Here is a 19,514-nt window from a genome sequence, read left to right as displayed (position 1 = left end):
CTTGGTGAAATGGGTTTGAGAACCCTGGATACTGTATCCCTGTTAGCAGTAATCAAAATCCACTGAGCCCAGTGTTTCCCAAACTCACTGTTCATGGAATACTTATCTTGTAACACCTATTATTAACATATGGTGAAAAACATTCTGGAACTACTATACAGATAGTCTATTTTCTGCAGCAGATTTTACAAATTGTCTGGAGAGTATTGCAGCTAACGGGGAGAAGGGGAATAACGGTGTGAGGCTCTCACAAGTAACATCACAGTAAGGTTTCTGCAAGGTTGGCACCATGTGGCACAAATGTATTGGACTAGCCTCAACTCTTACCATTTCCCTACACATTACCTTTGCTGCAGGCAAACTCTGTTGTCATGTCTTCCCACAGGCTCTAGCTTTATTCATACTACTAATCTAAAATTAGGCATTAGTGCAACCAGGCATGTACTGCTGCCATGGGGCCCGTCTGGGGTCCTGAGGCATGGAGCCAGGGACTGACCCCTGCTCCCATAATCAGGCAAGGAACACACCAAAAACACCAATTCCATGTGGGTGGCCCACCACAGCCACCACAATAGCCACAGCTGCCAAAAAAGCAGCTAGACATCACAACCACCATGCAGATGGCCAGCCAGCCACTCGAGTACATTGACACAAGGAGAGTCACCAGCACAGACCAAAGAAGAGGATGTTTCTCTCCACAAAGCCCATTCCAGAGTGATAGAAGAAGCATCTGCTCTATGATAATAGTGGGGGATACGAACACACCTCTCTGAGCATTAGACAGGTCATCTAGGCAACGAATCATCATTACTGTTTCAGAAGGAGAGAAGAAATCTAGTATTAGCAGAGGTGGGAGTGGGGAGAGAGGGGGGATGGGGAGAGATTGGATAGGGGCATAAAGAATAAGTACAATTTGTAATAACATATATGCTAATAATATTGATTTAATCAATGTATATCAATGTCGAACCCCCAAAATATGTATAATCAATTATGATTAATTAAAGAAAATTTTAAAAATTAAATTACACATTAAAAAAATGAATTAATAGAGATGATTCCCAAACCAATATTTGATACCTGTTCCTTTTTTTAAAAAAAAGCCAATCTCAGGTCTCAGGGGATATCTTAAGAATACATTCTATTTTAGGTCCCAGGCAACAATATCAGCTTTTGATAACACTAAAGATTTAGATTTGAGGCTTTGTAGCTATAAGTAAATGTTATTTATGTCATAAACTACTGAGTTTGTACCCAGTGTCCCAAGGTCGGCAAAAGGATCCAGAGTTTGGGGTTTGTTCTGATGTGTGGGAGTGCCTTGCAAGGATCCTGTGGGGCTGGTGGCAGCGGACTTGCTTCCCATTCCAAAGCCTCCTGAAAAGGAAATAAAATCGTTGAAAATGAGTTAGTTGTCTAAGGCTGAATTGTGAAATTCAGAATTCCAGAACTACTGCTTATTTGTCTCTAGGACAAATTAGAGCAGGATTTGGAAATGAGTAAGAAGTTGTTAGACCCTGTTTCTCTAAATTGGGTACACGGTGGCTTGGAGTAAGGACAGGACACAGAAAAGACACATGCTGTTTCCTGGCCACATGTGTGAACTATTATTTCCAGCATTTACCTCTCACATCACCTGAGTTCATTCTTTTTCTATGGGATTTGGAGTGAGGCATGGATCTAAATTCTAGCTCTGCTACTTTCTAACTGAGTGACCTTGGGCATCTTGCTTAATGTCTTTAAGCTTCAACATTTTATCATTGGCTTAAAAAACAAACAAACAAACAATATATAACTAAATATCACAGGCAACAACAAAAAAAATTGACAAATGGGACTACATCAGACTAAAAACACCTGCACAGCAAAGGAAACAATCAACAGAATAAAAAGAAATCCTACGGAATGGGAGAAAATTTATGAACCTTATATTTCACAAGGGGTTAATATCCAGAATATATAAAGATCTACAACTCAGTGATAAAAAGTAACAAATAACCCAATTTTAAAATGGGCAAAGGACTTGAATAGACATTTCTCCAAAGAAGATTTACAAACAGCCAACAAGCATATAAAAAGATGCTCAACATAAGCCAGCCAGTTAGCTCAGTGGGTTAGAGAGCAGCCTTATAACACCAAGGTCATGGGTTCAGATCCCCAGACTGGCCAGCTGAAATAAATGCTTTAAAAAAAAAAAAGAAAGAAAGATGCTCCACATCACTAATTATTAGGGAAGGCAAACCAAAACCACACCGAGACATAACCTCCCTGTGAGGCTGGTGGCAGCAGACTTGCTGTTAGCATGGCCACGATCAAAAATAAATAAATAAATAAAAAGAAAAAGAATAAGTATTGGTGAGATGTGAAGAAATTGGAACACTTCCTTGCACATTGTTGGTAGGAATGTAAAATGGTGCAGCCACTGTAGAAAACAGTATGGAGATTGCTAAAAAATTAAAAATAAGATGGCCGTATGATCCAGCAATTCACTTCTGGATATCCAAAATAAATTTTATTTATTTATTTATTCACAATAGCCAAGAATTGGAAGCAACCTAAACATCTATTGACAGATGAATAGACAAAAATAAATAAATAAATAAATAAAATTAAAATGTGATACATACATACAGTGGAATATGAAATATTCACCTTTAGAAAAGAAGGAAGTCCTGTCACATGCTACAATGTGGATGAATCTCGAGGACATTATGCTAAGTGAATCAAGCCAGTCACAAAAAGACAAATTCTATACGATTCTACTTATATAAGGTATCTAAAGTAGTCAAAATCATAGAAACAGAAAGTAAAATGGTGGTTGCTAGAGGCTGGGGATAGGGAGAGGTGGGGAGTTGTTGTTCATGGGTGTAGAGTTTTAGTCAGGCAGGATGGTTGGGGTAGGGGTGCTCACGGTGGGGATCTGTTGACAATCGTATACTGTACACTTGGAAATTGTTGGGAGGGTGAATTTTATGCCATGTGAAGGTTTTTTTTGCCACAATAAAAAAAAAAAAAAGAGGAAACAGCAACTGCTTCAGAAAGTTGCTGTGACTAACACATTGTGTGTGCGTGCTTGTGTGTGTGTACACATGCACGCATTTAACTTACACAGCGTCAGGAATAGTCAGTAGCCGTGGGAAAGAGACCTTATTTATTACAGACAAATCCAGCCCTTAAATAACTACTTTTTGAAGAAGTATTTATTTAGCCTCTATTCTATACCGGAAACTTTCATACAAGTTATTCCACTTAAACTTAGACAAGTATGTGGAATAAAAATTATTATCCCTACTTTACAGATAAGAAAACTGAGGCTCTGACTTGTCAAAAAATTTAAGTTTCTAAGTGCTAGAGTTAGATACCCATCTAGATCTGTCCGATTTTATTGCCAAAACAGATATTCAGCAAATGAGACTAAGAAAAGTTAAATAACATATAATAAGTAGCATTATCATGTCCTCAGGTACTTTGGGAAAGCTCCTTCAGAATATGAGTCTTTAAGGAAACATCAACAGAAATTACATGGGTGGCCTATAACACTGTCAGTATACACTTCATCTTGGGTGAAGAATTATGCTTCAGCAATTGGTTAAACGTGTATAAAATAACCTGCTGACTTTTACCTGGTTTAGTATGCCAGTCCCAACTTCCTGAAACATCTGGCTGAATGTTCACAGCAGGTGTACTAGAAGCTGCAAATGGGGAGAAGAAAAAAAATCAGAACAAAATAGCTCAGAGTTCACTTTTCTGAGTTCACACAGGATAACGCCATCCCTTTCGTGAAGCCTGCCTGGCCTCCCTAGGTCTCAAGGGATTCATTCCTCCTTCTGAGCTCTCTCCTCATGTGGCGACACTTGGTATTTCTGCCTTCACCTATGACTGCTCATATGAGGCTGGCAGAAACAACGTATTATTTGTCTCCATTCTTTCTTTGGCTTACCTTTGTTCTGCCTCCATAATATCAGACTGAATTATAATTGTGCACGTGTCTCTTCATTAAATTGTGAGTCCCTTGAAGGAAAGATCTATCTTACCCATCTTTGTGTGTCCCACCTTTATATTCAACACAGAGTCAGTAGGCAATAAGAAAAGAAAGGAAAAACCTCTTAAACACAAGATCCACTTAGAACTGAAATTTTGTTTTCTCCTCTGCTGTGACATGAATGGAGAAGGATGAGTCATTCAGAACATGCATGGAGCACTGACTGTATACCATCCACTATGCTGGTGTCAGAGATGTGTCTACTGTCACTCAAAATAAACTCTTAACAGCTTCAGAATAGACAATCCTGAACCCTCTCAAAATTCCAAACATATAATTTAGAAGAAATGTTCAGCTAAAGAGAATCAGGTGTACTAGAGGAAGACAGATTGGCCGTAAGTTTTTTCTGCATCTATAAAATCTGCATAAGAAATAGAATGTCATAAGAAAGAATTTTTCTTTCTAAAGCACCTCTAGGTTTTACCCATAAAAATCAATGAGTAAAATGCAAATAATGTACTAAACTGACATTACAAGTAGGATTTGAAACATACACACCACACATCCCATCAGAAGAATCATCAAGACACCAGGATTAGCATTCCAAAATTGTTTTGTTCACTTAGTAACAACCACGACATCTTGTACCTTCCCATCATTAAGTTAAAAAGAACATGCCATTATCAACAATAACAGTTCTCGCTTTTCTATTCCTCCCTTTTTCCATGGTAACTCATAAAAACTGAGGTGGAAATTAGACAGTTTCACTAACATTTGCTTTCTGATTTCTTTTGAACTCTGATTTTAGTCTTATATCCAACTAGGATGTAGAACTAGGCATTAGAACTTCAACCTTCTTACCAATCAAACCCACAAATCCTTATGACAACCTACGGTATGCAAGGCACCATGCCAGGGAACACAGCACTAAAAGACACATTGCTTATCTCAAGAAACTTAAAATCTGTTGGAGAGATCGGAGCATACAAATGAAAAAGTAATTATCTAATATTTTTAGTCTCTATTTTTGTCTTTTATTGTTGTTGTTTACTTGTTCTTCCAACACCATGTCCCACATGATTATTCTCTTCAGAATAGATGTTCAATAAATATTGTTGAACTTAAAGGTGGTATTTCTTGATTTTCCAAAGAGACTGGCAATGACTTGTAGAAACCTTTGGGAAGCACCCCAAGAATTTGGATTTGGATGTGGGCAGTTTTACCTTCCAAAGTTAACATCTGGGTCTCACCTATATGCTATCCTATATAAAAATAATGCAACTGGCTCACTAACAATGGAGTGATAACTGCTTTCTCAGCTAGGATAGTGCAAATTCTCTTCTCTCACTGGCATGATACACACCAAAATGAGAAACATGGCCACAAAACAAAGGAGTGCTAACTGGCCTAAACTGGATGATAAACAATGTGTTCTAACCAGCTCACCAAAAACAAGAGAACTGGATCCAGAACTGCCGTGCTGAAGTACAAACATCCATGGGACATGAAAGGTAGTACTCTTACCAAAACAATAAATTCAAAGTACTAAAGTCAGGAAAATGGATAACCTTATAGACATTATCACTATGCATCAAAGAAACTTTGATAGGAAAAAAATGAGTTAATTCATTTTATGTTTCTATATTAGATAGAAAGATAGATAGATAGTACCTACTGTGTGCCAGTAATTCTTCCAGGCACTAGGAATGCATTAATGAAAGAAACAAACAAAAATCCCTGCCTTTGTGGAACTCATGTTCTAGTGAGGAGAAACAGACAACAAAAAAATTAACACAACACATAAGTAAATTATTCCGTATATTGTAAGTTAAACAGGTACAATGACAAGGAAAATGTAGAGTAGGGGCAGAGGATGAGTTGTGATTTGCAATGGAGCCGAGTAGACCCCACAGAGAAGGTGACATTTGAGCAAATTCTCAAAGGAGGTGAAGGAGTTAGCCATGCAGACATCTGAGGAAGAGTATTTGAGGTGAAGTATCAGCCAGAGCAACAGCAAAGAGGCCAGTATGGCAGGAAAGGAGAGAGCAGGGGGGGAAAGCAGGACATGAGGTCACCAGCCCTAGGATGGACTAGGGCACTGTGGGGACCTTGGCTTCATGCTGAGTGAAATAGGGAGCTATTTGAGCACAGCAATAACATGACTCACATTTTAAATGAGTGAGTAAAAACAACAACTTTAACCTACATTCCTGCATCCTTCCTTCCCTGGGTAATCAACATCCAATCAGGAAACTCTCTGAGGTGGGCACTACTCATGGGCGAGTGGTGAATTTCTTATACATTGTCAAATAGTTTGAGATTAACGACCCATGGATAATTACCCATAAAGTTTGCTCCTGGATTGATTTCTCAAGTCAAGCTGATGACTGGACTGCATTCTCTGGGCAAATTCAGGGTGCCTTCAACAATACATTCCCTTCTAGATTGAGGCCAATAATGTTTAATAGCATTCAAAATCAAGAATGAGCTGCAAATCTCTGGCTCAAAGCCATTTGTCCTTCACTAAAGAGCTTCAGCTTTAATCAGTGTTATCTAAGTGATACATTGTTGCACTTACAAATGGTTGTGATTTCTATTTTTTGTACACAACCTAAATCTCTAATATAGAAAGATAAAGTGGTCCACATATGTCAATTTAAGTTTTCTGGTAGTCACATTTTAAAAAGTAAAAAGATATCAGTAAAATTAAATTTAATAAATTAATAATATATTTATACAATACAAATATTCAAAATATTATTTTAATAAGTAATCAACATAAAAAATATGAACAAGATAATTTATATTCTTTTGTTGTACTAAGTTTTGAGATCTAGCATGTATTTTGTACTTACAGCACATCTCAGACTAGCTACATTTCAAGTGCTCAATAGCCACATGTGACTAGTGACTATCATATTAGACAGAATAGCTTTAATATATCAGGGTGGTAAATCCTAGACTTTGTTCTGTGAGATACTAATCTCATGGAATGCTAACATCATATTTTGTTAATTTAAGACTCATATTTTTCCACATTTCAAAGATTTCTCCTGCCAGGATGCATCTTCCAATCAGTTAAAAAGTGGCAGCATTTTTTTTCTTGTTGGTACATAAAATAATCATACACTCTATAATCAATGGTATCTTATGATTCTGTGCATGTAGCTCTAATGCAAAAAAGAATTCTACAGTCAAATAAGTTTCAGGAAAGCTGAGTAAAACAAAGCTAAGCAGGCTCTTTTCCTGTTAAGACATCCAGAGCTTTTGGTATGTTAATGTGAATTGTTAATTTCCAAAAGAGAGATGCATTATGTAGCTTTTTCCAAAAAAAGCACCCACAGGATGCTTTTATATCTGAGCACCTACTGACATCTTGCAGAAAACTATGCTCCACTGAACACATATAAAATCCTCTCTTACCATGCACTGTTGGTGAAGGACTTCTCGTAGGCTGAAGAAAGGGGTCACTGGAAGCATTGGATGTGTTCAGAAAAGAACCCAGCAAATCCTGACCTGATGGTTTAGAAGGCGCTCCAAATGGGTCAAAGGTAGCACCTAGAAATCAATGGGAATAATGTATTCTTTGTCCTATGAGTTCATTTATTCAAGAAATATCAAACAGTTGTCACTATTGTCTGGGCCTAGGCCAAATATTTGAAAAATCAGGATAATGCAGCCCATCCTATCTTCAAAACTTGTTCCAGGGCTAACAATGAACCCCAAGGATTTCTACCACACAAGAATAATCCCATCTTTGTAGACAAAGGAGTCTGGGTTTATCTATTGGATGAACCATAAAGACTATACATGAAGGCTCCCTTAGCCTTTGGACATCTTAATCACATGAAATAAGTCAACTAAGCTTAGAGACCAGCTGAGAAAACGAAGTCAACACAAATGAATCAATGAGTGGCAAAACCATGCATGGACCACAGGAAGTGCTCAGTGAATGAATTATGCTCACACTGAATGAATCAGTAGACAATTACCAGGCCGGGGAGGAGGGAAGCTCAGTTATTAAAATGAACAGTAGAAAACCACACTGACCAGGCTGAGTCTAGTTTAGTTTTTTCGTGGTCTCTGACTCACTTGAAAGTTATAAAGAGAATAATATGAGAGTAGTGATGAAAACTGAACTCTCTTCCCACCTTACGTCCTAAGAACTCAAATGCTTCCAAAACCCTACCTCTCAACGACTGATAGAACCAGCTGCAGATTTAGCAATGTGAGGAAAAGTTTGTGAATGGACCAAGAAGGCTAGAGGAAGATGGAAAGCTAAGATTGCCGGTAATGATGCAACAACAACTAATATTGTACCATTTTTTAGGGTTCACGTTGTCTTTCTAAACAATACCTCAGTTGATCCTCAATATCTGCCTGTCACACAGAAGTGGTGCTATCTTCACTCTGGTGATGATGAGACTGAGGCTCAGGAAGCTAAGTTTCTCGTGCAAGGTCAAGTAAATAAGAGGGCTCAAGTCTTCTCACTCGAAATTCCAGGAATTTCCCAAAGGCATCTCAAATTCCTTACAGTCATGAAATAAATGTGATGAAAACCACACAGAATTGCATGTGTACAATTGGCCTTTAATTCCTCATTATTGAGCAAGATACAAAATTCCTTTTAGCTCCCCATAGTGAGATGTCACTTACTAATCTATAAATATCAAGCTAATGGGCTGTTTGCTTCCTGGAATAGGATTGACCCATTCTAGGAATAGACAACTAGAATAAAACAAGTTAAGAAATTCCATTCTCACAACTGAGGTAGGATATATGGTTCAACAAGTTTTCAGGTCTGACTTCATTGGCATAATGCTCTCCTAACATCTGCTGGGCAGCAGATTCACCTCGATTGTGCAGCAGCAGGTGCTGGCTCTGTGTCAGGCACTCTGCTGCGTGGTGTATATCCCTTACGTCATTTAATACTCACAAAACCTTATACCTTCTATAAAATGAGGACACATATTTATAGGGTAACTATAAGAGGACACTGGGATAGTCCTTTTACATCTAGGTTTGAAACCAACCAATGTGGATGCCAAAATATTCTCATCATTACTTGGTACATTTTTATTATCGCTTTTATGATAAATTAGAGGCATTCTCCAATAACTGAAAGTGAACTGCCAAACACCACAAGACAAGAGCTGAAAATTTAATCTTCATAACAATGTTGATAGGTAAGTATTATCCCCATTTTATCAACAAGAAGGTTAATATTTTTTAATATGGCTACACAGATAGTTCAGTATTGGTGCTGGGATTCAAATCCAGGGCTTCAACTCTAGACCTGGTGTTTTTCTACTTCCTCTTGGGGGACAGAATACGTACCTGAGTTCTAGACCTGAGTTTGCCACTAATCAGCTGGGTATCCTCAGACAAGTCAATCAACATATCCAGGCCTCAGTTTCATTGTCTATAACAGGAGTGCCTCCAGATGAACTACTGTAAATCAAGACCAGCCCACAGACTTCTAAGAAGTAAAGAACAAGCTTGGGGGGGTGGGGGGGAGTTCCTACAGAATGCTATAGGCCTGGAGAATCGAGACATTTCTCTTCACCCTTCCTAATGTGATGTCATCTTGGTTAATGGCAATAGTAACAAGGGGCAGCTGATTTGAGTTGGTTCTTCAGAAGCTATAATGGATCTCTGCTTACCCAACTACACTGTTTTGCAAATGTCAAAAAATTGTGGATGACCAGTCACAGGAAGGGTTGGGTCCGTGGCAATAAGCAGAGTGAAACTAACTGAGCCTCATGAGACTCACACTCCCTACCTGGTACCAACTTCTCGGTTCTGTCAGCTGTGCTGCTGGCTTGAGTCCCTTACATATATTTTGGAGTAACCACACACTTCTCTGCATAGTCAAAGAGTATTTAGAAAACTACAGTTCCAAAAAGGCATTATAAGAAAACTGAGGGAAAGCTCTGGAGTCAAATGATCTAGTTTTGGACCCTGGCCCCATCAATTACTAGGTGTATAAACTTAAGCTACTAATTTATTTCTAAGCCTCTATTTCCTCAACTATAAAATGGGGATTATAACAGCACCTATTTAGTGAGTTTACATGAGAATTAAATCATGTTTAGTATTAAATGCCATGTCTAGCAAATAGTAAGTACCCCACAAATACTAGCTGTTATTATTAATAATAATCCATCAATATACATCTCCAAGTAGAAGTAACTAAAGCAGGTCAGGGATTGAAGTCCTGAAAGCTAAAATTAAAAAGTTAGAGTCTAGAGCTCAAGTGTCCACTCTTACAGTGCCTTACTGTCTTACCAAAATAGTATTTCTATTTTCTTTTGTGTTTACTATTAAAATGAAGGGACTTTTAGGGAAACCAGGAAAGTCTAGCTTATTAGGAAAGTTCAATTCTACTTCGCTAGCCCAAAGAAAAACTGAGAGGTATAAGGCAAAAATGGAAAAAATTACCTTCTCCCACTCTTAGGGTTGGAGACGCAGAGGTGGAGGTGGCAGAACGGCGTGGTGTTGACTGGGTGGACGCAGGCCCACTAGGATGAAACACGTCTTCCACCCCTGCCTGTCCAGCCTGGGCAGGACCAGCTGCACCTCCACCCCCAAACAGGTCACTCAGTAGTTCAGAATTGCTGGGAGGAGCCGCCGGTGGAGAGAAGTTCTTACTCACTGCAGTCCCTTCTAGGCCCAGAAGGTCCACGTCCTCAGGGGGTGGAGCGGCAGCTGGCTCCTGCTGCTTTTTGCTGGGCTTCTTGGCTCCATGATGTTTGTCACCATTGGCATTGCCATGCGGACTAGAAAGGGTCAGAAGCTCATCGTCTGATTGCTCACTTTCCTGATTCACCAGAGCAGCATGGTCCTCCTCACAGAATGATTTCTCTGATTTCTGATCTAAAGAAGGCCAGTATGTCAATAAATGGTTAGTTACTGACCACAGCACTGTTGCTTGTTGTTATATGTAAGTAATTCCAGAAAGAGAGAAGAACTCAGCCCTGAGCAAACAGTGCTTTCAGACCATTACCACGGAAAACTTCATGTTTTTCACATTACATTCAATTACCATTTGTTGAGCATCTGAGAGGCAGTGTCGCACCAGGTAAAGAGCAGTAATTCTGGAGCCAGACAGCCTGGGATTGAATCCAGCTCCACTGCTGACTGGCTCTGTGATTCTGGGCAAGTCACTTTACTTCTCTGTGCCTTGATTTCATCCTCAGCAAAATGAAGGCAATAAATAGTACCTAACTCACAGGCTACCGAAACAGTTACGTGCGATGATATTATAAAGGGCTCAGATCAATAGTAAGTAGTACCTAAGTGTTGATTACTGTTATTTTTTAGACACTATGTTAGCTACTTTGGAAAAAAAAGAAAAACATTATCTGCCAGTCCTTTGCTGACACTTCTCACTGTCTTTTACTCCTCCGTGTTGCCGGCAGCGAAAAGCAAAGCCTTTCTCACACGGTCTGGAGCAGAAGTAAATCACATATCTAACAAATGGACAGAATGGCTCTGCTTTAGATGGTCCTTACACCAACCTAAAAGGAGATACTTTCAGCATACAATGGGCAGAAGGAAAGAGGCCTCTTCTGAGGAAGGAATGACTTTCCAGCCCTTCCTTGACACAGATCTTCCCACAGAAATTTGCTCTATTGGAGCCTGTCAGATCCACATTCCAAGTCAAGTACAGATCCATATCCTTTATTCCCAATTACGAAATGCAAAAAGCTATGAAAAGAGAAAGGCTTTCCTAAGTTTGGCATAAACTCAGTTGTCACGAAATTGACCGGAATGAATATGAAAGACTTATAGTCTTCATTTTTCTCACCCATGGTTATTATATATGTTTTACTGCAGAAATGTTAACATGTTTGATTACAGGTTGTTGTCTGAGATGGGGATGTTAAGTAATATATAGTTTATGCTCTGTATTACCTTTCTAAAATCCAAAACATTCTGCATTCGTAAACACATCTGGCTCTGAGAGGTTCAGATAAGAGATTGTGTGTCTGCGCTAAAACTTATTTCAGAGTCTACAGGAATTATTTCTAAATCATTTACTAAAATGACGGTGGAGTAGTAAGAGTGAGATTTTATTAAAAGCCCTAACTCTGAGGAAGGTAAGAGGTAAGGAAAGCAAAGAGAAGTCCACCCGCTGTTTAGATTTCACTGAGTTTTCCAAGTTTGAGACGTTGTTGGTCCCCATTCCTCAAAAGAAAATAGTAAGCCTTTCAATTTAAAGGAATTCTACAAACAATTTTCACAAATAATAGTAATAATTCACAAATAATAATTCACCAAACACTGAAAACTTCTGTAGGCAACAGGAATACTCTTATATTCACACATCAGAGGAAGGTCAATCAAGAGAAGTTTAACTAGACCATCCCCAAAGCCAGTTTCCTAACCCTTTCATATAGAAAACCCCAACTATTCAATTCTACATTGAACCTTCCAGTCACCCTCAGCCAACTCTAAAGAAAGGATGGCCAATGAGTACTGCTTAGGGTGCCAATGCCAGTCTACTTATGACAGCAGTCAGAGGTGTTATGTTGAGAAGGATTCTGAAAACATCTCCAGGTCTGGGAGAAAAGAACACAGTGACTGAGCCCCAATTTCTGCCATGGTTGTTAAAGCAAGGCAGAGATATCTAGATCAAGTGTGTGCCTTTCCTGTGCCAGGGTAAGTACAGTTCTGCCCTGCTAGTGGTGATAACACTGTATTGGAAATGCCTGATTTTACATTTTTAGAATATTTAGTTGAGGCCAGAAGATAGAGTCCTTTGTTAATCTCTTTGTGCTATCAGCAGCCTAAAAAGGGGGGATCCTAGAAAACACACTTATTCATCAATCCAGGAAAGAAGTGACCCAAAACACATCTTAGAAAAGGTGGAATTCAGCTTAAAATGGTCTTTTGCATCAGTCTAAAAGCATCCATGGAGCCGAAAGTAGGAAAGTTACCTGACTCGAAAGAGTAATGAGTGGGAAGAGTATGAAATAGGGAGGAACTTGGATGACTTCTAAGTACTGCTTTACTTTAGGCTGCTTCAAGGGCTAACAGTCTTTATAGAAGAACACTTAATCATCAAACTATGTAACTTAAAGAAAGGCTTTGAAGTACCTTGCCAACAGAGAGATGCAAAGAAGCCACCTTGCCCGAAATGCCTGGGGTTGTCCGGAGGGATATCTATTGGAGCCTGTCCTGCAAGACAAAAGGCCATGCAGCATCAATGAAACACAGAAATAAGGCAATGTGATAAGTAACACAGAAGCTTTGTCCTGAAAAACAAAACTACCAGGTGACTCATACCTCCTAAGACCAGCGTATCCTGATGCTCCTGATGAGAAGAGAAGAGGATGCTGGGATTGACATCTTTTGTGCAGTAATGTTCCCATGGTGGGGTTAAGTCTATCACTTTGTCATGGGGCTGCAGTTCTACATCCAGTGTCACTTGAAATAGCTGAGGATATTTTTCTGGTACATCACATGCATCTAACTCAGGCCTAAACAGGGATTTAAAAGAATAAGACCAGTGAAAAACAACGGATCCAGTATAATGTTCAACATAGAAACCGTCTTACGTTGACCCTTAGGTTAACTCTGACACTTACTTCCAAGGAAGGCTCAATCATAACCAGATAAGTTACTTTACTTTTCTGAGCCTCAGTTTCCTCATCTAGAGAAAAGAGAATAATGCCTACTCAAGAATGTGGATAGTACTACATGTGAAAGCATTCTAGAAGGCAAGGCTGATACGTCTAGCCATTATGCATTGCATGGCCAAATCAGTTGTTATAATAGCAAAATAAGCCCACAGTCACCATCCTGAGCTCTTGAACAACTACCCCTATCCTGGCCCCAGCAACTTCCAGCTACCACCTCAGCTCCAGCCACCACCACCCGTCCCCCCACCGAGTTCCCTAAACCACACTTCGATATAGCAACTGATGGTTAATGTCTGGTGCAGGTTGGTCCTCCAGAATCCTGCTTCACTGCTATGGTTAGGCATCCATTCTTTTTTTTTTTTTTTGGCAGCTGGCCAAAAGGGGGATCTGACCTCTTGACCTTGGTGTTGTCAGCATCATACCCTAACCAAGTGAGCTAACTGTCCAGCCCCAGGCCTCTATTCTGATGGGTCATTGCTCATACCACACCACTGGTTAAACTTCAATCCCTGTAGGGAAACACAAAGGGACACATAGATGCAAAAGATCACAGTAGTGATACTTTGTTCCCTCTTTTTTCACTCTTGTTCCCTCACATAGAATTTTATTTTATTTTATTTTATTGAAACATAATTGAATATACATATTTGTGGGGTACAGAGTTGAATATCTATACCTATATACAATGTGTGATGATCAAATGAGGATAATTAGCATGTTCACCCTTCCAAAACATGTTCATTCCTTGTATCCATTAACTAATTTCTCCCTAACCTCCTTCCCCCGCCCCCTTTCCCACCTCTAGTCACCCCCATTCTGTTCTCTCCTTCTGTCACATGGAATTTTAGACCTTTCTACTTGAAGTCTTTGATCTGCTGTACTTCTCAAGACAAATCCTATCCAACTAAATTTTTAAATGCATACTGCCTTTCTGTGTTGCTCAGGTACACTCGATGGTCCGGAAGCACAGGATTCTGGGGCATGCTACAGCATAGTGCCAAAGAGCCTCAGCATTGCACAGCTACATGGATTGAAAGACATGTTCAGCCCAAGCAGTACTTACTTGGTGAACTTTAAAACTGTTGTGTCCAGGGGTATAAATCCAGTATGAAATTGAAGCTGGAATATCTGTGTGTTGGTCACCTAAAAAAAATGCAACAGAAGCACATTACAATCGATCACTGAAAAGGGAATCTGATCAAAAGATTATATTTTGGGGAGTACCTTTAACTATTTCTATATCTGAATCTTGGTTTACTATGAATATCATACAACCTCCCAGCTTTTCCCAGCTTCTCTGCTCCATGGACTCTGCCTTGGCAGGCCATTTCCTCACCTGCTGATGTCCATTTTCCTACATGTTGCCATGCTTTGACTCATTGCATTTCTTCTACCCAGGAAGACCTGCTTCAAGCTGATGAGCTCATCCTTCAAGGCCCTGGGTTACACTCTCTCTGTAGCCTTTCTGGGCCACCACTGGCTAAAACAAACTGTTCCCATTACAGCACTTCCTGCTCCCTCTAATATGTTATGATGGATATTTGTATATGTGTTAATTTTCCCTGCTAGGCCAAGTACCTTAAAGGCAGGGACACAGTCTTATTCTTGTCAATCCTAAAAATCCAGGCAATGGCTGGAACAGAGCATGCACTTAGCAAATATATGATGAATTAAAAGCAATTACTTGCAACATGATTCCTAATAGCCAAAGAATGGTGATAACCCAAATTTCCATCAACTGATGAAGAGATTAATAAAATGTGGTATAGCCATGCAATGAAATATTATTTGGTGATATAAAGAAATGAAGTACTGATACATGCTATAACAAGGATGAATGAACCTCAAAACATTTATGCTAAGTGGAAAACAAACAGCCACAAAAGACCACATATTATATGATCCCATATATATGAAATGTTCAATGTAAGCAAATCCATGGAGACAGAAAGTAGATTCATGGTTGCCAAGGGATAGAGAAGGAGAACGGATAGTTACTGCTAATGGGCACAGGGTTTCTTTTAGGGGTGATGAAAATATTGTGGAATTAGATAGTGATGATGGTTGTACAATCTTTCGAATATTTTTTTCTGCATAAACCACTATATTGTATACTTTGAAAGGGTAACTTTTATGTTACGTAAATTTTATCTCAGATAAAAAAAATTGAAAAAAATAACGATTATTTAATTCCACATCTTTAGTAGAAATCTCTCTGCTTACAGTTATCCAAATGGGACACTATAAGAAAGGCACGAACTTCTAAAGAGCATAGTTTGATAAAAGTTCTAGAGCTGCCACCCTCTCACACAGTCATCATGCCAAGGAATTTGAGCAAGTCACAACACCTCCAAGTCTTAGTTTCCTCCTCTGTAAAATTTTTAAAGATTTGGACAAAAAATTCAGAAATATTCCTATTAAAGTCTCAGATGAGCTTATGCCATGATTTTTCCTGAAATTGTACCTTAGCCTGCAGCCGGCTTCCAATGGTTGACCTCAAGTGATACATGGAAACGACCACATCTCCTTGCACAGTGATGTTCAAGGGAATGCAGATTTTTCCATCTTGGACACGGTATTCTCTTTAAACAGAAACAAAAAAGATGTGAGACAATGAAAGAGAATCCAATCTGGCACAATCACATAGACACAGGTGGTATAGACCTCTGTGGCTCTGGCCAAGAGACCTGTTTGACCAGGCCTGGACTCAGAAACCATTTCCTACCTCGAGAGAAAACAGGAGTCAAGTTAGTGTCAACTGGATGCAAACTGGTCCTGCAATGGGGCGGTCACTGGTCTGATGCCAGGCCCTCTCTTTCCATCCCATCTGGACTTCCAGCTAGTGCAATTGCCCATCCCTGCTTTAAAGATCTCTTGTTTTCCTCAAATTCATCTAGCCCTTGTATTTTTGCCTTTTTTTCTAACATTAAATTAATAGTAAAAGCAGAGATAAAGGGAACAAAAAAATCCAACTGAAATCAGTATAAAATCAGAAACGCCACGCTCTGTGATGGTCTTCAATACCAGTTCACAAATTCAACTTATTCCAAACTAATTTCATTGTATGTTACCACCCACTTACTTCTCTCCACATACCCCTAAAATCTCCCACTAGCAGCCGCTCTTTACTATGGATTCTATAACTTTAATTCCATCACCATCTACCAAGTTCCTCACTTAGAAACCTGATTCATCCTTGACTCTTCCATTATCCTAACCAAATCCCATCAAGGCCATCTCCTTCTTAAATGCCCAGGTCTGTTCCTCACTACTGTCTTAACCCTCATTATAGCTCATGCTAGTCCCTTAGTCTAAATCACCATTGGATTTGAAAAGGAGCCATGGCACCTACTAATTTAGGTTGATGTTGAACCTTTTTTTATATCAGCCATTTCACAATGATATAGTCTTGCAGGAAGAATATGATCCAATTTACACAGGAATTGAGCAGTGCACAGAGGAAGTGAAGAAAAGTATGACTTACTTCATTCGTTCAAAATCTGCACAAGTGGTATATATTTTGGTTTCTCCAATCAGTACATCACAATAAGGACGACACCCATTTCTCTGTTTGTTAAAAAAGGGTATTGGACTGACAGTGATCGACTTAATCGTGAGAGGCTTGAAGTGAGGGCGGTAGGGTTTGTCTGCTAGTAGGTCACACATATATCCCAGGTATCTGAAACAGACAATTGCCACATGTGTTGGGTTCCATCACACCAGGAGAAACAATCAATCTTTGCTATGAAGTTTGTTCTTGCAAATTATTGAGTTACAATAAGAATGCAATCTGATAATTTCTTAAACACTGACGAGCAAAAGGGAATGCAGCCAATAATTTAGAAAATTTACCTACTGATATTACTGTACTACCCTAAAGAACTATTGATGGCATACTTATTCAATTAAAAAGCTTATGGAAGCTTTACACTAGCTCAATATTTAAACATCTATTCCTGTTTTATCTAGCAGATTAAATTTATCAGCTAAAACCTGGCTTTGAATAAATTTTAGAATTTTACCATCAAAAGCACTTTTAATCCAAAAACATAAGATGCAATCAAAATAGGAAAAAGAAACTGTGACTAAAGGAAAGAAAATAAATCAGTTATCTAAAAGGGATTTTCTTTTTGAAGCCACTTTTCAGATTATCTTTTGTAATCTATTTTCTTATTCCTATATCAGAGTCATATGAAAAGTGAATTTTAAAACTTATTTCTATATAGTTGTTTTTCTTTTTGTTAATCATGTCCCCCACGGGGTGATCATCAGTTGCAAGAGTAGCAGCTTCTGCTTGTTTTTCAATAAAGACCTGTATAACCAAACAAAAAGGGACTGATCTGAAAGCTTCAGATCAGGAATTAGGAATTTTGGGACCTGGGGCAAATCACAACCTGAGTCGCAGTTTCCTTACCTATAAAGGAAAGTGGATATAGTATTCTTTAAAGTTTCCTTTTAATTTTAAAATCATAAATTCTCATATAGGGGCTTATGAAACTGTATGAAAACTCAGTATCCAAGCTGAATTCAGTTTTTTTGCTATAATTCAGGATAATGCCAGATAAATTAAATGAAAGTTATGAAAGCACCTATCAGGCAGATTTCAAACAGAACATGATACCAGTAAGAACACATTTGCCTACCCTGCACCTAGCTCACTTTACCTCCTGTGGGATGGTGAAAGTCCAATTCCTGGACGCTTTGCATATAGCAATCGAACAGCTGGGCCAGGAGTAGAGTAGAGATTACAGAAAATGAACATAGCACCAACCAGAATTGATGATGCTGCTCGTCCATCCTGTCAAAGAAAATGCATAAACTTATCATGAACTTGGTCAAATCAGCCATTCTCCATTGAGAATGCAAGTAAGAGAGAGAGAGAGGAGAAATCCTCCTAACTGGGGGTGGCTTTCATTTCAGAATTGTTCACTTGAAAACCAAAATCTTTACCAGCTATTTAAATCACAAAGAAGCAAAGAAAGACTTATTCTTAGGATAAAATTGATTCTGTATTCACCTAAGAAGCCTAGCAAAATAAATTTGATTTGCATATATTTATTGAACAATAATATAATCTTCAAAGTAACTTTCGACTTGTAGCATCAGAACTAATAATTGAGGTCTCTTGGTTTAGGAAAATGCTGCTTGATGGAATACACTATGTATGTATTTTACCTAAAGTATGTTCCTAGATTCACATAAAATAAAGAAGCTTCGCTTGATTCAACCTCATTCAATGTAAGAATAAATCTGGTATGGACTGGATGTTTCTGTATCCACCCCCCCAAATTTATATGTTGAAATCCTAACCCCCAATGTGATAATATTAAAATGTGAAACGTTGGGGAGGTAATTAGATCTGGAGGGTAGAGCTCTCATTTATGGGATAAGTGCTCTTATAAGAAGAGACATAACAGCTTGCTCTCTCTCTGCTCTAGGCCATGTGAGGATACAAGGAGAAGACAGCTATTTGCCACACAGGAAGCGGGCCCTCACCAGACACTGGAACTGCAGGCATCTTGACCTTGAACTGCCCAGACATCAAAACTGTGAGAAATAAATTTATGTTGTTTAAGCCACCCAGTCTATGGTATATTTGTTAGAGCAGCCTGAGCTGACTGAAACAGTATACAATAACAGTCCTGACAGATGGTGATCCAGCCTTTTCTAGAATACTTTTAAGTGAACAGGGAGATTACTGCTACTTGAAGTAGCCCACACCAGTTTACAAGGTCCTTCCTTACACTGAATATGTTGAGTCAAAGTCTGGTCCTCCATAGCTTCCACTCAATGATCCTCACCCTTCCTTCTGTGAGAACAAAAAATAAACCTACTCCTTTTGAAACCAGGGAACAGACCTCTGATTTCCCCTGGCTGTTCCCCCAACC

At 39.0% G+C, this 19,514-nt stretch overlaps 1 protein-coding gene across 3 annotated transcripts in view; it reads right to left on the bottom strand.

Annotated features, from left to right (window-relative positions):
* The window catches only part of DNAJC6 (DnaJ heat shock protein family (Hsp40) member C6), a 134,690-nt gene that overhangs the window by 16,994 nt on the left and 98,182 nt on the right, over positions 1 to 19,514 (bottom strand). For all 3 annotated transcript variants that reach the window (XM_063104275.1, XM_063104278.1, XM_063104276.1), the window contains 10 exons: positions 18,291 to 18,424; positions 17,111 to 17,305; positions 16,091 to 16,208; positions 14,690 to 14,769; positions 13,271 to 13,464; positions 13,082 to 13,162; positions 10,421 to 10,855; positions 7,403 to 7,537; positions 3,621 to 3,689; positions 1,255 to 1,374 (listed from right to left, as the gene is read on the bottom strand). In XM_063104275.1, the coding sequence (XP_062960345.1) occupies positions 1,255 to 1,374; positions 3,621 to 3,689; positions 7,403 to 7,537; positions 10,421 to 10,855; positions 13,082 to 13,162; positions 13,271 to 13,464; positions 14,690 to 14,769; positions 16,091 to 16,208; positions 17,111 to 17,305; positions 18,291 to 18,424 (1,561 nt within the window). The remainder of the gene's footprint in view (positions 1 to 1,254; positions 1,375 to 3,620; positions 3,690 to 7,402; positions 7,538 to 10,420; positions 10,856 to 13,081; positions 13,163 to 13,270; positions 13,465 to 14,689; positions 14,770 to 16,090; positions 16,209 to 17,110; positions 17,306 to 18,290; positions 18,425 to 19,514) is intronic.

This window comes from Cynocephalus volans, chromosome 8 (assembly GCF_027409185.1).
Source record: "Cynocephalus volans isolate mCynVol1 chromosome 8, mCynVol1.pri, whole genome shotgun sequence".
Taxonomy (NCBI): Eukaryota; Metazoa; Chordata; class Mammalia; order Dermoptera; family Cynocephalidae; genus Cynocephalus; species Cynocephalus volans.
Note: the sequence above shows the minus strand (reverse complement) of the source record. Positions and strands in the feature narration are given on the sequence as shown.